Source organism: Primulina tabacum, chromosome 15 (genome assembly GCF_025594145.1).
Source record: "Primulina tabacum isolate GXHZ01 chromosome 15, ASM2559414v2, whole genome shotgun sequence".
In the NCBI taxonomy this organism is placed as follows: domain Eukaryota; kingdom Viridiplantae; phylum Streptophyta; class Magnoliopsida; order Lamiales; family Gesneriaceae; genus Primulina; species Primulina tabacum.
In genome coordinates, this window is record NC_134564.1 from 26,832,546 (window position 1) to 26,851,036 (window position 18,491).

The window sequence follows — 18,491 nt, forward strand, 5'->3', positions numbered from 1 at the left end:
TTTACAGCAAATATCGACATTAATTCAATAATTGATATGTTTTATTTTATGAAAAACCGCAAGACACATCTTCATTAGTTTATACTTTGTTCATGTCATTGTGCAATATTTATAGTTAACGTTAAATTTTTTAAGTGATCTTGGATTATACTTTTTTTTATTATATTTAAAATTTTAAATATTTAATTTATTTTATTTTTTTATCGGATCAATTAGCTCATTGTTCAAAAAATTCTAACCACCCCTATTTCAAGCTCTCAACTTTATAGCTACCAAGAAAGAACAGATATCGGGGTATTTGTCCCTTTTGTATCAATTTTGAATGGCCACTACCATGACCTTATAAAACAATTATACGGCCTATTTTCTGCTTGAAAGTAAGCTACCTGATATTTTTCAAACATGTTATACTAAACTAAAGCTGTGTTTCTGTGCAGGCAAATTGATGAGTGCACTCGCTTAATTGCATCGACTAAAGCTCATATCAAGATCGTATGTATGCTTAACAGCCATTCCGGTTCAATTTTCCGGCTTAATTCCATATTTCTCCGATTTGGATGAACAAATCTGAAAACTGTTGGGCTTTGCAAGAATTCATTGGTGTCGTATGCATCAAATGAAATGAAAAATGGTTCTCTAGATCTTGGCATGCACGCCACTATGCAAATTTGCTGAGCAAAATATGTAAGTAATCCAGAAACCGAGTATATATTAGATCAACCTATAAGTTATACCATTGATCTTTGAGGAGCAATAATGTCATGTAAGGAGGAAAACATTACCGATCGAGTGCTGCAGCTATACAAAATTCCAATGCAGGCATCTTTACAAACCTTATCAAAAAATTATCAGAATTTTTAAGGCTGAAAGGCAACTGGAATATCACTATATCAGAGATACTATCATCAAACCTCAGGGACAAAAAAATCTCCACATTCTGCGCCATGTGCAGATTTACATGTTGAGATCTTCTTATAATTGACAAAGCAAAACATCAAGAAACACATTACGAATATTTCAATTTATCAGAGACCGAGTTATCAGAGTAACGTACAGATGCCAATACTATAAATAGAACGGCCACAACAGCAGAAACAAATGTAACTATTGATACAAACCTGGCGTGCTCCCTGATTCCACAGGGTATATCCCACACAAGAGGAGTACTATTACAATCAACACTACTGTCTGTTGGTATGATTGAGCAGCTCCTACTTTGTGCATTTCTTTCCGTGCTGCAGCACATGAATACATGAGGTTGTCCAAATTCAACCCTCGAAAAACCAGGTCCTAGAGGCTTTAAACCCAGAAAAGCCAGCCAAAAGCAAAAGGAAAAGAAACACACACACAAAAGATTTGGGTTAGAAGATTAGAAGTTTGAATATTACATGATCATAAAAATAGACGTTACACGGGCCACACATCTAAAATTGTTCCAAACTAAGTTGACATATTTCCATATGGAGAATTTAACAACCCCCCCATTTGTCAAGAATCAAATAGTGCATAGAAAAATGAGAACTTAGAAATGGAGTCTTCCCTCAAATCTCAATATTCTTTTTAATGCAAAAGGAGGGACATACAATGAAAACTGATGTATTAATACTTTTAAAAGATATTTACTATTTAGTCGAAAATGTATGTAATTCAGTAACAATAAGAAGACAGGAGATTTTATTTTTCAAAGGGATTATTTGTCTATCACATCAGAGTTCAAATGGGGAAGGAATTTTATGCAATTCATCCGTTGTGGTACAATGCTGCTGGCTATTGCCTAAGATGCTTATCAGGGGATTGTTATCATGTACACTAGATAATTTTGAAAACTAGCTTTTTTAAAAAAAATTAAACGCCTTACTTGATACCGTGCATGCAATGGAACCTCAAGGTCCACCTCCAATTCATTATTGTTCCTGGAAAACACTTTGGAAGCAACATCGATATGGATTTCAACAACTGATCTGTTTGACTGAAAAGATGGCAGTTCCAAATTTGTATCACCAAAGACGGCTGCACCAGTGAATACTGTGACAAATTACATGAACTCACTAAACCTCACGAGATATACACAACCTCTCCGTAATTGCTTTAAAAAGCTTAATGTAAGAGACAACGATAAAATTTACTATTTACGACGGGTTTAGATAGTTGCCTACCACCACGCTGGACAAGATGCTGCAGCTCAAAAGGATCAGCAAAGACACCAGACGGCAGTCTTTCAATAAGTACTACTACACAAGACTGCCTGGTCAGGTTGGATTCGAATTCAGGCCGCACTCTGAATCTTAAATATGAGTTCAGACGACGGTGAGAACCTTCACCAACAACATTTTGGCGTAGAACTGATGATGCAGGTGTGGCATAGTTATTCTCTTGAAGAGCTTTGCTCAAGTCATGTGGAATTTCATTTTCAATAAAGCTATTGAACTTGGAATCTATCAAATTATCATATTTCTCGAAGTACTTCTCTGAGATAAATTGCTCCAGATTGTATATCTGCTCCTGGGAAAGTAAATTGTTGGAGTCAATGAAAATAAACCATCATTACGTGACCAAAACCGATGTATGAGTAGGAAAATTTTGACATCGCATTCAGTTGACGATAAACTCCATGCTGATGAATAATCGTTATCTATAACATAACGTTTAGATTTATTTAGAGTACCAGTGTTGGTCACATAAATACTTGAACCGGAAACTATTAAGAGCACATTTTGTATAAATTTTAAACCACCACCATCTTTGTTAAAACCAAAACAGTGACTTCTTTCATGGAAGCCCAATCAGAAGTCAGAAAATGTGGTTTATCAATAAGCATTTAAAATTGTCCAGCTTGATAAAATATTTTCATAATCTTCAGCTTCTATCGAAACTTGTCTTAAATCATAATCGAGAGATGTAGAACAAAGTCAAAATAGTATACCCTCGCGGTATCAAGTTTCACCAAAGATCATAAAAGAGCTGATAAACCATTATACAACAAAGCATTGTTAGATGTATATATATAACGAATTAACCAAGAAAATCAATCCCGAGAAACGGGAATAGGAGTAGGGATGAAACCAAAAGTTTGATCAAGATCACTTGTAATTTCAGACAAAGAGAGACAGCTTATAACGCACAGATGAAATGATCATAAAACTAACATTCCCAGACTTGAAATAACTAAAAATTGCAATAAGACAACTACTTTCATTTGGAACATCTATCCGAATTCTATCAAGCTTTAACTTACAGAACTTGAAAAATGCCGAGCAGACTCGATGATGATAAGAAAAATCAATCCGAATCTCATCACCGAACCCATATTGTTAACAAAATCAAACCCTAGTTATACGCTCGAGAGAAAGTTAGAGGACGAATTGAACGGAAAATCAAACAGAGAAGGGCGAGTTTGGTGACGGCGGTGGCGAGGGTAGGGCGTCCATATTCCGGCGACTTCTAATCTCCACTCAGTATCTATCGTATCCTCCGGTTCAATCACAAAACTGATACCCGACCCAATACCCATATGTCCGACCCAATATGTTACCTTTTCCACCAATAATTATTTAATTACAAAATCAAATTTATTTTCGAAAAAAATAACGTAGAAATCGCTCGAATAAATAAATGAACGGATATATAATTTAAAATAAAAACATGTGTGAAAACGATCTCACGGATCGTATTTTGTTAGACAGATCTCTTTTTTGGGTCATCCATAAAAATGTATTACTTTTTATGCTAATAATATTACTTTTTTATTGTGAATATCGGTAGGACTGACGCGTCTTACAGATAAAGATTCGTGAGACCGTCTCACAAAAGAGATACTCATAATTTAATATATATTCTAAAAATAGTATATATTTCTTCTAAATATTTATTAATATTAATTAGACTGCTTTAATTTTTTATTTAATTTATAAATAATATAATAAATTTACTACCAAAATTTAATAATGAAAGTAGACGCAATTTTCTTCCCAAGTGGACCCATTGTTATTGATTTTTATGATACCTTTTTTTGGGGAATGATTTTATGATACCTTTTTTTTACTCTTTTAACATCACATAATTTTATATAATTATAATATAGTTCATAAATATATATTTTCGTATTTTTGATTAACAAAATTATTTACAGAGATTAGTTAATTAGTTTAAGGTAATGTATTTTGCTTTTTTAATTCAATTTTAATTTGTGTTTATCATTTTAGTAATTTAATACCTTAATAGATGTTTTTAAAATTATAATAGATAGAAAATAAATATCACTTATTAATATATATTTTTAATCATTTTTATAACCATTCTTCCTAAGCAAAAAAAGATTCGTATTTCTCATTAAAAAAATCTTTTTTAACATTCAAACATTTACTTATTTTTTCAAAAATATAGCTTATTTCTTTAATATAATAGAAACAAAAAAAAATGTTATGATCAGAAAACAAAGGGCCAGCGTAAGATCGTTATATAAGATCAAGTTTTAGATGATGACAATATCAAAAATATTTTGAGACTAATATATTCAGTGTAGAAACAGTCAAAGAACAATGATACAAAAAATAATGATGCAAGAGTGTTGAAATATTTCATATTCGCAATCTTGATTTTGATATTAACAAAACTTGTTATTGTATTTCTAGCATATTTACTCATGTGTGAAATTGCAAACACAAGAAGTAAACTGAAACTGAATTTAGCCAAACTGAATTTTTTGGCGAGTTTCGGTGTTTTGATAATATCTCTCAGCTGGATGATTCAAATGACAATCCGCAAACTTGACTGATCAGAAAACTAATTACGATAAATTACCTTTTAACACTCGTCGGTCGAAGCCTAACAATATGAAAAACATTATGATAACATATAATTAAAAGAGAAAATAAAATTAATTAAGATTGATAAATATGATCATTATTGTAAATTAACTGTGCATACATAAATCAAATATACACATTATATATACTATATTATTAAGTGTGAGACACCAAAATATTTAATTCCATAATTACCCTTCTTATCCTACTAAAAACCTCATCAAGTCGCTTCATATTTTACATAGAAAAAAAACAAAACTTTCTTTTTTAATCGAAAACTCTTCTAAATTAAAAATATGAAGCGACTTGAGGAGGTTTTTAGTAGGATAAAAAAGGGTAATTATGAAATTTAATATTTAGGTGTTTCCTTTTCAATCGAACAACTCTTCTAAATTAAAAATAATTTCATGTAAATATTTTAATATTATTTGATCAAATTAAAAATAATAATAACACATGCAACATGTGTACAACTAAATTTTTTTTTATGACCACAAAACGTTCTATTTTTATAATTTTATTTTTTATATTATTATATATATAAATAAAAAAGCATCATGTCTCCATAAAAGTATTGCCATCAGGCAATAGCATATTTTGGGGGTGAAAATGATGAAATTTTTTTATTTTTTTATTTGGACGTAATGTTATGATTGTTAGCAGCTAATTATGAGATAAAATAACGGCCATAATAATCAAATTGAGCCACCAAACTGCTTTTATTCAACCAACAAGTTTAGTTTAATGGTATATATCTAAACAAAGCAACTTTCATCTATGTGCAAAGAGTGCAATAGTAAATAAGACTGCAAGATCTTCTCTGTTCAATCGCGAAGTCGAGGCTCATTAATCACGCAAAACTATAGGTTCACATTCACTAACAGACCCAACCTTTTCAAACTCTACTGGAATCGGACGAAAGATGCTCCATCTGCTCGGTGAGCTGCACCATGTTCTGAGATTTGTCCCAGCCATTTTCCAATGGCTGTCTCTTGCTTATCTCAAGAGTTTCACATTCCGCAATCGGATCAGTCTTACCAGAAAGAGTTTCTTCTGTTAAATCTGGATCAGTCTTGGCAGTAAGAGTTTCATCCGTCAAATTCAAGTCAGTCTCAGCCAGAAATGCAGTTGGACTTCGAAGAAACGTTTCCCAGAAAGGATCTCCAACTTCAGGGAGTTCGTTTTCATCCCATTCCATTTGATGATCACTAGAAAATCCAACACTGGGAATTGTGATTTTGTTACTAGGATCCAAGAAAATACAATTTTCTGTTTCCATTCTCATGATATTAGCATTGATTTCTGGTACGATTTCAGAGAACTCCGGCGTTACAGTATCAGCCAGCGGAGGGATAATGGGACTGGTCTCCAAATGCTGATCACTTACAATTTCAGCAGGCAAGCTAAGGGAGGCTGATTGAACCTCAGGTACTACTCCAGAACTAAAAGATTCAACTGGAAAACCTGATGACATGAATGGCAGCTCTGAAGTAGAGGGCACCTCTCGAAGAGTCACCCCAGACACACGGTTAGGGGAGTTTCTGGAGACTAGTTCATCAGATGGTAATGAACCATCACCAATCAAGAAACTATCCGAATCATTACCGAAAGTTTCTAGCTTATGTGAAGAATCCATTTTTATGATTTGCTTAAGCATTGCATTTGCCGCCTCATTTATCAGAGGCTGATACTTAATGATCTGACGATCAAAGGAGCTGCCAAGGGAACTGTCATCTGAAACGCCATCTGGCTTCAGTCTTCTCTTTTTGTTGCCTTCGGTCACAAGACGATTACTATCATTCTGCTGGTGCATGAACTGTGCGAGAAATCCAGGGCTATTCACAGCCTTCGCCAGGAAAGACATCATCTGTTGTTGACGTTGTTCCATACCCTGAAGATGCTGTACCATTGTTTGTAACTGTCCATCTGTGGTTTGTTGCTGCTGCCTCAACCTGACAAGCTCCTGCATCAACACATTCTTGTCCCTTTTAAGTCTCTCAACTTCCTTTTCGAGCCCAAATTTACCAACCTCAACACAGGCTCCAACAGAAGAACTCTGTACAATTGGTGGTTGTTGTTGCTGTTGCTGAGTCTGTCCATGTGCGGGTTTCCGACGACTAATCCCTTTAAGAAGATGCTTTTGTCCTCTTAAGAAACCCTCATTCGCAAACTCCCACCGGTCTGGATCAACCTTTCGAAAACCCTGGTTGTCCAATTCAATTATAACTATATCATGCAATTTCTAATACAAACAAAATTTCCAAGAAATGGGAGTACCATATCTGGTGAGAACTTCCACGAAACAAAACAAATTCTAGATTCTTTAGGCATTTTCCAAAAGCCAAATACTCAAAATTAATCCCGTAGTTAGAATAACAATGATTATATTACTGTATCTCCCAGCAAGAAAGAAGAAATTGTTGGATCAATTTTATATTGTATAAGCTTATATATGAATGATTATCTATTATGGGTTCTCTGTTAAGGTTGAGCTCAAATTAAAGTGATCGATTAAAGTTTTGGTTAATGAGTTTTAATATATCTGATAGGTTGTGGGCCTTTAATGTGTAGAGATAAAAATGTAATTTCTGTTTTTATGATGAGTTAAAACAGAAATATCAAAATACAATGATAAACATTGTTTATATAACATTATCAATTTTCAAATAATGATAAAGTTATATATATATTTTAAAAAGGATTGACGGAAATAAAATTTCGCCAAAGTGACATCTTTTGTGGAGATTAATTTATTTTGAGATATAACATTCTTTGTGTATGTAATTTGTATGAATGTTGATCGGCCCAAAGGAATGTCAATGTTTAATATAATGACATATGCACTTGTGGTGGTAAACTGTAAACATGTGATAGTTGTTCAGTTTTCATGTGAATAATAAATCGGCCGAATGGAAAGTTGTATTTGACATGATAATTTTTATTAGTGACTGAATACTCGACATGATATCACTTCAATGTTCTGACGAAAGATAGAATATTAATGGAGTGCTCGATATCCTGTTATGAGGTTTACATTATTTGAATATTGATTATTTTATATGGACAATTATTGAACATGTATATTGTGGTTTTGTTTTTTGTTCAGATTTGACTCCGGCGAATATTAGTTCCAACATTAATTTCATTCATATGAGAAAATGCTCGAATTTCAAATCATGGCAAAATAATTTGTGTATAGTTTTCGGAGTCATGGATTTGGACCTTGAGACAAAGGTTGACTCTCCTCCTATCATTACTAATAAGAATGCCTCTGTTAAGAAAACGGAGTTTGAAAGATAAGAGAAGTTGAATTGCATGAGTATGATGATCATGAAAAAGGGTTAATTAGAAACCTTCAGGGACACGATGTCTAGAGATATTGCTACGGCTAAAGAATTCCTCAAGGACTTCGAAAAGAGGTTTGCTAACAGTGAAAAATTTGAAATTGGTATACTCCTGACAAGCTTAGTTTCAATGAGGTGCATGGCTAAAGGCAATATTCAGGAGTATACTATAGAAATGTTTCATCTTGTTTCAAGGCTGAAAGCACTTAAGCTTGACCTCTATAAGGACTTGTTGGAGCATCTGGTTTTAATATCTCTTCCAACACAATTTAATTCGTTTAAGGAAAGCTACATCTGTCAACAAAAAACTTGGTCTCCGAATGAGTAAATATCACATCGTGTTCAGGAAGAGGAATGGTTGAAGCAAGACAAGACAGAAAGTGTTCAATATGCCTCCGTCTCGAAGGATAAAGGAAAGAAAAGGAATGACAAGAAGCTGAAAATACACAGCCTCCAAAGAAACAGCAGAAAAATCCAAGTGATTCTCAAAGCCCTGGTTTTTTCTTCTTTGGCAGTTATGGGCTTATGAAGAAGCAATACACCAATTATCATGCTTGGTGTGCTAAGAAAGATATGCTTTTGAATATAGTTTGTTCTAAGGTTAATTTAACTTCAGTGTCTAGACACATGTGACACATTGATTCTGGTGCAACAATTCACATCAAGGTGTCTATGCCGGATTGCCGAAAACTCTCTATGTTGGTGATGACAACAAAATTGAAGTTGAGGCAATAAGATAATTTAGATTATTGTTAAAGATTGGAATTTATTTGAATCTATTTGAAACATTTGTTGTACCGTGTTTTTAGACAGAATTTGATTTTCATTTCTATATTGGACAAATTCGGTTATTCTTGTTCTTTTGGAAAATGAATATTCAATTTGTTTAATGATTCATATTGGTTGGTTTTGTGTCTTTATTAGGATACAATAATCTTTATTTATTGAATATTATTGTTTCATTTAATGAATTACAACAAATCAGTAGATGCACTAAAAAAAACTAATCAGTGAGAATTCAACTGTTTTATGGCACAAAAAACTAGGTCATATCTCCAAAAAGAGAATACGTAGATGACAGACAAAATTCTCGAGCCTTTAGATTACACAGATTTTAATAATTATGTTAATTGTATAAAAGACAAACAAACCAACAAAAAGATATTTGAATCCAACAGGAGTTCAGACGTCTTAGAACTTATACATATTGATATTTGTGGACCATTCCCTTCGGCTTCATGGAATGGTCCACAGTAATTCATAACTTCCACATACAATTTTTCCAGGTATGACTTTATTTATCTCATTCATGAAAAGACATAGTAATTGGATGTGTTCAAAAGTTAAAGTTGAAGTTGAAAATCAACCCGGCTTAAAGATTAAAAGCGTCATATTAGACCTAGAAATGATTATTATGGTAGATATGCCAATTACATTGAACAGTCCACGATCTTTTGCAAGATTCCTAGAGGACTGCGGTATCATCTCACAGTATACTATGTCGGGTCGGTGTTGCTGAAAAACGAAACAAAACACTTAAGGACATGATAAGAATATGATTAGTCATTTACCTGACCAGAATCACTCTGGGGAGAAGCACTAAAGCCAGCAACGTATATCTTTAACATGGTTCCAACTAAAACAACGACCAAAACCTCTTATGAACTCCAGGTTGTAAATGGCGGCATGCGGTGGCAGGGCGGTCTACCACCTCGGCCTTCTAGGCGGTTGAATTTTTTTAAGTAATTTTTTATAGATATTCATATACAATCATGCAATATAATCACAAATAGTTATCATTTTTTATGTAAGATGTGTAATTAAATAATGTTTAAGCACAAATATACTTCATACAATATAATATCAGCTAGATAATGTGCAAATAAATATATAAATTCAAACTAACAAGATAATTAATAAAGATTCATCAACATATTAATGCTACTATGCTCTTTTACCAAAAAACTAAGTTTAAAGTTCAAAGTGTAAATCCATTATCCATCATTAGAACAAGTAGTAGACTAAACATAACTAATCTTCCAAATCATCTACATATACACCATCTACTACATCCATGATCCTCTCATCATCGGGCTCAAAATCAACATCTTCTTCATTCTCCTCCTCCGATGTATCTAAATATTCGTCAAGTTCTCTAATGGGGATGTTCCTTGCACTCCTCCTTGGTTGTAGCTCTTCATCCGCTCCCAAGGCCTCCGCTACCATTTTCCAAGTAAGTCCAGAACCCGGCTCGACCTCATCCTCATCACCATCATCAACAAGCCAACCTTGAGCTTCACTAGCTTGAGAGGATAGGTTTTTAAAATTTGTTGACTTTGACTAGGTTTTTAAAATTTGTTGACTAGAACTTAAAAATCTTGACTGCGCGCCTCCTCGCCCGCCAGCTCACCGTCTCAACCCGCCTCCCCAACGTCGTATAGCTTAGGGCCGCCTAAAACACCCGCCTCATGCGTAGGCGGTGCGGTCGAGGGCCGCCTACCGCCTAGGCGCTCGACCGCACCGCCTACACGGCCGCCTTGACCGCCATTTAGAACACTATATGAACTTAAGATAGGCAAAAAACTTTGTCTCAAGCATTTGCATGTTTTGGGATGTCTAGCTGAGGCAAGGCCATATAAGCCTAATAAAAAGAAACTGAACTCGAGGACAGTTAGTTGTTATTTTATTGGATACTCTGAAAGATCAAGGGGTACAAGTTTTATGATCTCATAAGTAAGTCGATTTTCGAATTAGGAAATGCCCGATTATTTAAGGATGCTGAGTTTGCAGGGAGAGATACAGTTAAGGATATTGTCTTTGAAAATGAATGTAATGACATTCTCACAGGTGTTTTGGACATCGATTAGGATCATATTCCTGACCTAGACCAAGACACAACGCACCAAGAAAATATTGGAGATCCTCTCATTCCAGATGAATAAACTCAAGCATCTCCATAACGTATGTCATTAAGAAAATTCACCACAGAGCGGAGAAATGCAGTGTCAAATGATTATATTGTATTTTTTCAAGAACATGAGGTAGACATTGGAATGATCGAGGATGATCTTATCAATTTCCGTCAAGCAATGGAAAGTTCCAACTCTCCAAAGTGAATTGATGTCATGAATGAGGAGATAAATTCCATGAAAGACAATTGTCCCATTGCCTAAAGGTGTGAAGCCCATTGGTTGCAAATGGATTTTTAAAATCAAGAGGGATTTGAAAGGCAATGTGGAAAGATTTAAAGCTCGTCTTGTGCAAAGGCTTTACACAGAAAGAATCAGTGTTCTAAATGGCGGTCGAAGAGGCCGCCTAGGTGGCAGGTGGCCCTCGACCGCACCGCCTATGCATGAGGCAGGTGTTTTAGGCGCCCAAGCTATACGGCGTTGGGGAGGCGTGTCGAGGTGGCGAGCAGACGGGCGAGGCGGCTAGCAGGCGGGCGAGGCAGGCATTCAAGATTTTTAAGCTGTAGTCAACAATTTTAAAAACCTAGTCAAAGTCAACTAATTTTAAATATCAAAACTCTAGGAAGAGTGCAAGGAACATCCCCATTAGAGAACTTGACGAATATTTAGATACATCGGAGGAGAATGAAGAATATGTTGAATTTGAGTCCGATAATTAGAGGATCATGGATGTAGTAGATGGTGCATATCTAGATGATTTAGAAAATTAGTTATGTTTAGTCTACTACTTGTTCTAATGATGGATAATTGATTGAAACTTTGAAATTTAAACTTAGTTTTTTGGTAAAAGTAATTATATTACTTTGTTAGCATAATAACATTAATATGATGATGAATCTTTATTAATTGCACATTATCTAGATGATATTATATTGTATGAAACTTCTTTGTGCTTAAACATTATTTAATTGCATATTTTACATAAAAAAAATGATGACCATTTGTGATTGTATTGCATGATTATCTTTAAAAAATTACTTAAAAAATTCAACCGCCTAGGCACCACCTAGGCGGCCGAAGCGGTAGGTGGTCACCGACCGCCCCGCCACCGCCTCCCGCCATTTACAACCTTGGAAATAATACATTGATAATAAAGAAACTTTATCTTCAAATACTTCGAAAAACTTTTTAAGAATTATAATTGCTTTGATAGCACATTACGATATTGAGTTACATTAGATAGATGTAAAGACTGTGTTTCTCAATGGTGATATTGATGGTATTTTAAGTTTCATCAAGACATCAGCTCGTTTGGTTTTGATATAATTTGGTCGATGATTGTGTATACCATAAGTTCAGTGGGAGCAAATATATTTTTCTGGTTTTATACGTTGATGACGTTCTACTCGTTATGAATGATATAATTCTATTGCATTAAACCAAGAGATTTATATAGTTAAGAATTTTGAGATGAAAGATCTTAGTGATGCATCTTTTGTACTGGATATTTAGATACATCGGGATCGTTCTCGAAGTATTCTTGGACTATCACAGAAAGGCTATATCGAGAAAGTTCTCCAGCAATATGGGATAGAGGACTGTAAACCAACAGATTTTCCTGTGGCTAAGTGAGACAAATTTAGTCTCAATCAGTGCCCCAAGAATGATTTCGAGGAAATAGACTGAACACGTCCTGGATATTGCACACGTGACAGGAATGTTGGGTAGATACCTAAGTAATCCAAGAGTGGAACATTGAAAAACAGTCAAAAGGGTTTTATGGTACCTACATAGAACTAAAAATTACATGCTCATATTGTCATTCTTTTATGGATTCACATTTATAATAAAATACAAACAAAAAAATGGGAAAGACATGCTTACGTTCATATCACACTCATAAATAGAGATGCTAGTTTCCATGACCTTAAAGTCCAAGTAATACTAAATTCACCTAGGAAACAACTAGGACAAATAAATCTGGTCGAACTCACATTTAACTATCTGAAACATTTTTATCAAAAATAGCAATCCTAGTTCTTTCTGAATTATCTATACCATAAAAGATATAACTCTAGAATTATATCATTCAAACACTGATAATATGCTGAACATCACACATGGTGATGGAACTGAAACACTACTCACGTTCACAAATTCCAGTCCAAGTTAATTAAAATCAATGCAGAAAATATTCTCACATAACAATGCAGCTCAATGTTCCTAGATTCTCCCATAAACCACATAATCGATTCATCCTTTGTAAAAGTTAAATTGCATTTAACCCAATATAAGCAGACACCAACATACAGTAAAACATCGAATCAGCTACCCAATAGATTGCACACTCTAAGTTAACTCAAACATCTTAAATAAATAAACATTAAAGTTAATGAGTTTTGCAGGGCACAAGGCAAATGACATAAATAACAACACATACTCAACCGTAAATCAACCAAGAAACTCTAAGAAACGAATAAAGTTGCACAAAAAGGAAAAAACTAGCGCAATAGGGTCTTCCACAGACAGGTATTATCATGGTTCGCCGTCGCGGTAGCGGAGAACGTCATATAGGTTGTTGTTCCAGTTTCGTTGACATTTCACGGAATGATCCTCGCGGAGTACTTTTATAATAAAAATAGATGTAATTATATAATTTCAAAAAAATTTAATTGAAAAATATTAGGACAATTTTGAAAAAATTATAGAAAACGTTCTGCAATGCACGCGACAGCACCGAAATTGCTGTTCCGTTCCGCGACGACCGCGAATTTCGGTCCAAAGAAAACAGTAGCCTGAAACTTTACAGCAGCAGCTACCATGTATTATTGAGCTATTAAACACCTAAATTGGGGAAAGAGAGTTGAATATTATAACAAATAACAACAACATAGCCAAGAAATACTGCACTTGAACAATCAACTGGGGCAAAAGAGAGACTCCCAAGAATCAAATTAAACCCAATAATATGGCCAAGAAATACACCATCGGGGGACAAAAATATAATTGAAGAATCAATCACCTAAATAACCACACGAAAATAGATGAACAAAAACAATAACAAACATTATTCAAACAAAGCTAAATAGAAGAAATTACACTTGAATGGCTAAAAACTCCAAGAAACCAATTAAACCCAATCAACCAAAACATATAAAAATGGAGACCCAAAAACTAGTAGTAACTCAGGTTTCAAGGAATCATACATATGTATTGAGTTGGCGAACAAAGCTGGAGAAATTATTGTGCTTGAAATACTTAGGCAGCAACTCTCTAGCAAACTCTGCGGAGTCCCAAACCACGAAACTGTTATTCATATTGCTCCATGACACGATCTTGTCCGTGGTGGGGTCATCGACCATTTCATATGTCTTCGCTAGGAACGGAGGAGGAGCATTCATCGAGCTCATCGGAGCAGGCAACGGAGGGCCATCACCGTCCGATTTTCCGTCGATTGAAGAGGACCGAGAAGTAGAATCCACCATTTTGCGGAAACCCACAAAATAAATTGATAATTACATGCTAAATTGACGGGATTTCAGCTGTTCTACTCTTCTACTATTCAAGGAATTCTTGAGAGGAGTTCGAAAACAAACCCTATTATATAGGAAAGGAAATGCAGAGATTTGCGTGGGCTGAGAACTTGCAGTGGTAGATACGACGACGTCGTTGTCAAAGTTTATCTTACATTTACGGATAATCAAATATTTTTAAAAACCAACCTCCAAATCGAATTGCACCGTATAATTTTTTTTTGAAAAACTGCGATAAAAAAAAATAAAATCCTAAATCGCATTGTATTTTTATAGGGTGCAGCAACAATTTCGATCGCACCTCTTATTTAATTATTTTGCAATTATACTAATATCTATGTAATATTTCACGAGAATTTATTTTATTTTTTTATGGTATGGAAATTCGCAGATGCTATCTTTCAGTGCGCTGGGTAAATCTCATACGAACGTATTAGTTTCTAAACCATGCTAGTCAGGTAACTCGTATTTGGCAAGCTTTTTAAAATGAGCTCGTCCGAGAAGATGTTAGTATGAGATATCAAACTCTTGTATACTCAACCAACTCGAACATCTAATTGAGAGTTTTTATGAAATTTATTAAACATCTTAATAAATTATTACTATTTTATTGATTTTTTATATATAATGTCAAATAAAAAATAATAATAATAATAAAAATTAGAAATTGTTTTACAATCATTTTGGTCCGATTTTGACCCCTTTTTTTAAGCTCGAGTTACCTTTGTATTTTATATACCTATTATAATGAGCAATTTCTTCTTTCATATGTATAAATATTTGTGTGGACCCGGACGCTAATCAGTTCTTAATCGTCATCAGGATCAATTTGCTAATCAAGTAATTAGGGTCATAAAATTTTTTTCATTTTAATGCGGAATGTAGTGAAATCAAACTAATATACAACTCAATATAAAATAAAGTACAAATCCTGTACCGTTTACAAATTAGTAAAACTAAGGTTCAACATCTAATTATCAAGTGCCAAAACCCTATATACATCAAAGTCCGAAGTCTCCACTCTATCACGATCTCTCCTCATCTCTTGGACCCTGATTCTGTCCCACCTGTTGTCATGTACACATACAAACAAGACAACAGCCGGATAATTCCAGTGAGAATATAATCCCAGTATAAATCAACGAAACATGCAATCATATGATAACCATAAAAGCATGGATAGATAACAGCAGTATATGTCAAAAGCTGAAACATAATCAATATCAAACTGTCGACAATGCTCGTGACTCCACGACTCAGACTAGACTCAATCCTAGCCTAGGGATCCCGGTTTCCAGATGTGGTACTCCTATATCGACCAACAGTAATAGAAAAGACTCCAGTTCTATCCACGTCGATATAACCATAACACGAAGATATAAATATGTCGGTATTCCTATATCGACCAACAGTAATAGAAAAGACTCCAGTTCTATCCAAGTCGATATAACCAAACATCTAGTGTCCTGACCTAACCGTCATGGACTGTGGTCCTATCGCCAATACACTAGATATAACTAAACATCTAGTGTCCTGACCTAACCGTCATGGACTGTGGTCCTATCGTCAATACACTATCTTGTGACATCGTGCAATGTACCCGTGGCTATCCCGCCACTATCGGGTACTTCTGTCACAATATTACTCGTCTAGTGCATGCTCCTATAACTCCATAGAACAGGCATGTAATCAAATCAATAATCACAATAATAAAACATAATAATAAGTATGTGATTTAGGGAAACTCAAATACATCCTACTTGAGTCGATGTCCCAATTCCACATTGACTTATACCTTTCGTTCGTAGTTTCGGTCAGGAATTCAAACTCTGTTAATTCTTCAATCTGGCAATGGCAATATCAATGATATCATATCAATATACCGTTTAAATTGATACCAATCTGATCAATAATTCAAAATCAACGGTATAACCGCACAATCCCGATATCTCGGTCAATATAACATCACCAGATAATAATTCCCTCAACTAACAATCGATACCAATACAATCTGATATCATATCTCAGTCAATTAACTTCAGAAAATCATAACAACTCCATAATCAGTCCGTTTCTTAATCTGACTTCGATTCTACGATGTCTAGCATGCCAAGAACGTCATATATGAATTCTATTCAATTCTGACAATATCATAATTTCAAGACATGTCAAAACGTAGTAAAACTTACGTCCAGTTGTAGCCTGCGTTGATATGGACACAGTACCGAAGTCAGATTCAAAATCAGACGGACGGAATTCACACAACTCGAGTTAAACGTAATTTTCTCCGGGAGCTTCCTCGTTCCTTTTCTTGCAAGTTCTGAAGACAATTTTCGAAGTTACATATATATATATATAAGTATACATGCACGCATGTAAGGCAAGTGGCTCGTCCCTTTGTGCTACACGTCTCGCGCATATGCGCGACCTTTCTTCGCGCATATGCGCGAGACCTAATGTCTCGGCGCGTCAATCTCACTGTAGCTCGCGCATATGCGCGCCCTTACTCGGCGCATATGCGCGAGGCTATTATTCAGTTTTGCCAACTCTCTGGTTGTCTCGCGCATATGCGCGGATACACGTCGCGCATATGCGCGAGGCTCTCTGGACATGGCATGCACAGCTCACGCATATGCGCGCACACCCACCGCGCATATGCGCGAGTCCCTCTGTCCATTTCGCGCATGTGCGCATCTCATGTCGCGCATGTGCGCGAGAGGTACTGTCCTCGCACATCATTCGTTTCACGCCGCCTCAAATCGTGTCCCGATTAATCCTTTCATAATCACATAAAATTATAAATAAATCATCGTTAATTACAGTGATTAATTCTCGGGCATTACATTTCTCCCCCCCTAAGATATGATTTCGTTTCCCGAAATCACAGGCAATCCATCATATCAATAAGAAGGTATGTAATAAAACTGAACAGAAATTTACATCAGTGAAATAATGCTGGGAATTCTTGTCTCATATCTGATTCAATCTCCCAAGTGGCTTCTTCAACGCCATGACGAGTTCCATTGCACTTTCACCAACGGAATCATCTTCGTTCTGAGCTGTTTTTCCTTACGATCGATAATCCAGATCGATTTCTCCACATAACTCAATGTCTCATCCAGCTTGGTCTCGTCGGGTTGAATAACATGTGAATCATCAAGGAGATACTTCCGCAGCATTGATACATGAAAGACATCATGTATTCCAGATAATGAAGACGGTAATGCTAGTCGATAGGCACGATCTCCTATCTTTTCAAGAATCTCATAAGGACCGACATATCGTGGAGACAACTTCCCTTTCTTCCCAAATCGGACAACACCCCTGATAGGAGAAATCTTCAGGAACACTCGGTCTCCTGCCTCAAATACCAACGGTCGTCGTCGAAGGTTGGCATATTTGGCTTGTCTGTCCTGGGCTGCCTTCATTTTCTTCTGAATTAATTTCACTTTTTCAGTCATATCTCTGATCATGTCAGGTCCAGTCTCAGGAACTTCAGAGATATCATCCCAATAAAGAGGGGATCGACATTTCCTTCCGTACAACGCTTCGAATGGTGCCATCTCAATACTCGTTTGATAGCTATTGTTGTACAAAAATTCGCAAAGAGGCAATGTATCTTGCCAATTAGTGCTAAAATCAAGCACTACAGCTCTCAGCATATCTTCTAATGTCTGAATCGTCCGTTCTGACTGTCCGTCAGTCTGAGGATGATATGCGGTACTCAGATGTAACTTCGTGCCAAGAGCTTGCTGCAAACTCTGCCAGAAGTGCGAAGTGAACCGAGGATCACGGTCTGAAACAATCGACTTCGGCACTCCGTGCAGTCTAACCACTTCCTTGACATAGATATCGGCCATCTGATCATATCGGTACATCATCTTGTATGGAATGAAGCAT

At 35.5% G+C, this 18,491-nt stretch overlaps 2 protein-coding genes and 1 long non-coding RNA gene across 4 annotated transcripts; all 3 read right to left on the reverse strand.

Moving 5' to 3' along the window:
- Nucleotides 1-351: 351 nt before the first annotated feature.
- LOC142527684 (uncharacterized) lies at nucleotides 352-3,519 on the reverse strand. 2 transcript variants are annotated; one of them, XM_075632572.1, is made up of 4 exons: nucleotides 3,236-3,519; nucleotides 2,157-2,502; nucleotides 1,859-2,010; nucleotides 352-1,297 (listed from the first exon to the last, which is right to left on the reverse strand). In XM_075632572.1, exons 1-4 carry the CDS (start codon nucleotides 3,305-3,307, stop codon nucleotides 1,007-1,009), a joined length of 861 nt encoding a protein of 286 aa, XP_075488687.1. In that variant the 5' UTR covers nucleotides 3,308-3,519; the 3' UTR covers nucleotides 352-1,006. The 2 variants fall into 2 exon arrangements, with proteins under 2 accessions (XP_075488687.1, XP_075488686.1); XM_075632571.1 differs by having other exon boundaries at nucleotides 1,859-2,025; nucleotides 3,236-3,516.
- Nucleotides 3,520-5,497: 1,978 nt separating this feature from the next.
- LOC142528044 (heat shock factor protein HSF8-like) lies at nucleotides 5,498-14,717 on the reverse strand. Its single transcript, XM_075633088.1, has 2 exons — nucleotides 14,265-14,717; nucleotides 5,498-7,008 (listed from the first exon to the last, which is right to left on the reverse strand). Exons 1-2 carry the CDS (start codon nucleotides 14,541-14,543, stop codon nucleotides 5,701-5,703), a joined length of 1,587 nt encoding a protein of 528 aa, XP_075489203.1. The 5' UTR covers nucleotides 14,544-14,717; the 3' UTR covers nucleotides 5,498-5,700.
- On the reverse strand, nucleotides 9,411-13,733 carry LOC142528045 (uncharacterized). Its single transcript, XR_012815590.1, has 2 exons — nucleotides 10,705-13,733; nucleotides 9,411-9,804 (listed from the first exon to the last, which is right to left on the reverse strand). It is a non-coding gene; the product is annotated as an uncharacterized LOC142528045 (long non-coding RNA).
- Nucleotides 14,718-18,491: the final 3,774 nt, after the last annotated feature.

What these genes read in the sequence shown, in the direction of transcription:
- LOC142527684 (XM_075632571.1), bottom strand. Translation starts at nt 3,307, where the DNA reads ATGGGTTCGGTGATGAGATTCGGATTGATTTTTCTTATCATCATCGAG. An exon ending in GCATCTTGTCCAGCGTGGTG is followed by an intron (nt 2,026 to 2,156) that starts GTAGGCAACTAT and finishes AATTTGTCACAG; the next exon opens with TATTCACTGGTGCAGCCGTC. An exon ending in CATTGCATGCACGGTATCAA is followed by an intron (nt 1,298 to 1,858) that starts GTAAGGCGTTTA and finishes CTGGGTTTAAAG; the next exon opens with CCTCTAGGACCTGGTTTTTC.
- LOC142528044 (XM_075633088.1), bottom strand. Translation starts at nt 14,543, where the DNA reads ATGGTGGATTCTACTTCTCGGTCCTCTTCAATCGACGGAAAATCGGAC. An exon ending in TTCGCCAACTCAATACATAT is followed by an intron (nt 7,009 to 14,264) that starts GTATGATTCCTT and finishes TTGGACAACCAG; the next exon opens with GGTTTTCGAAAGGTTGATCC.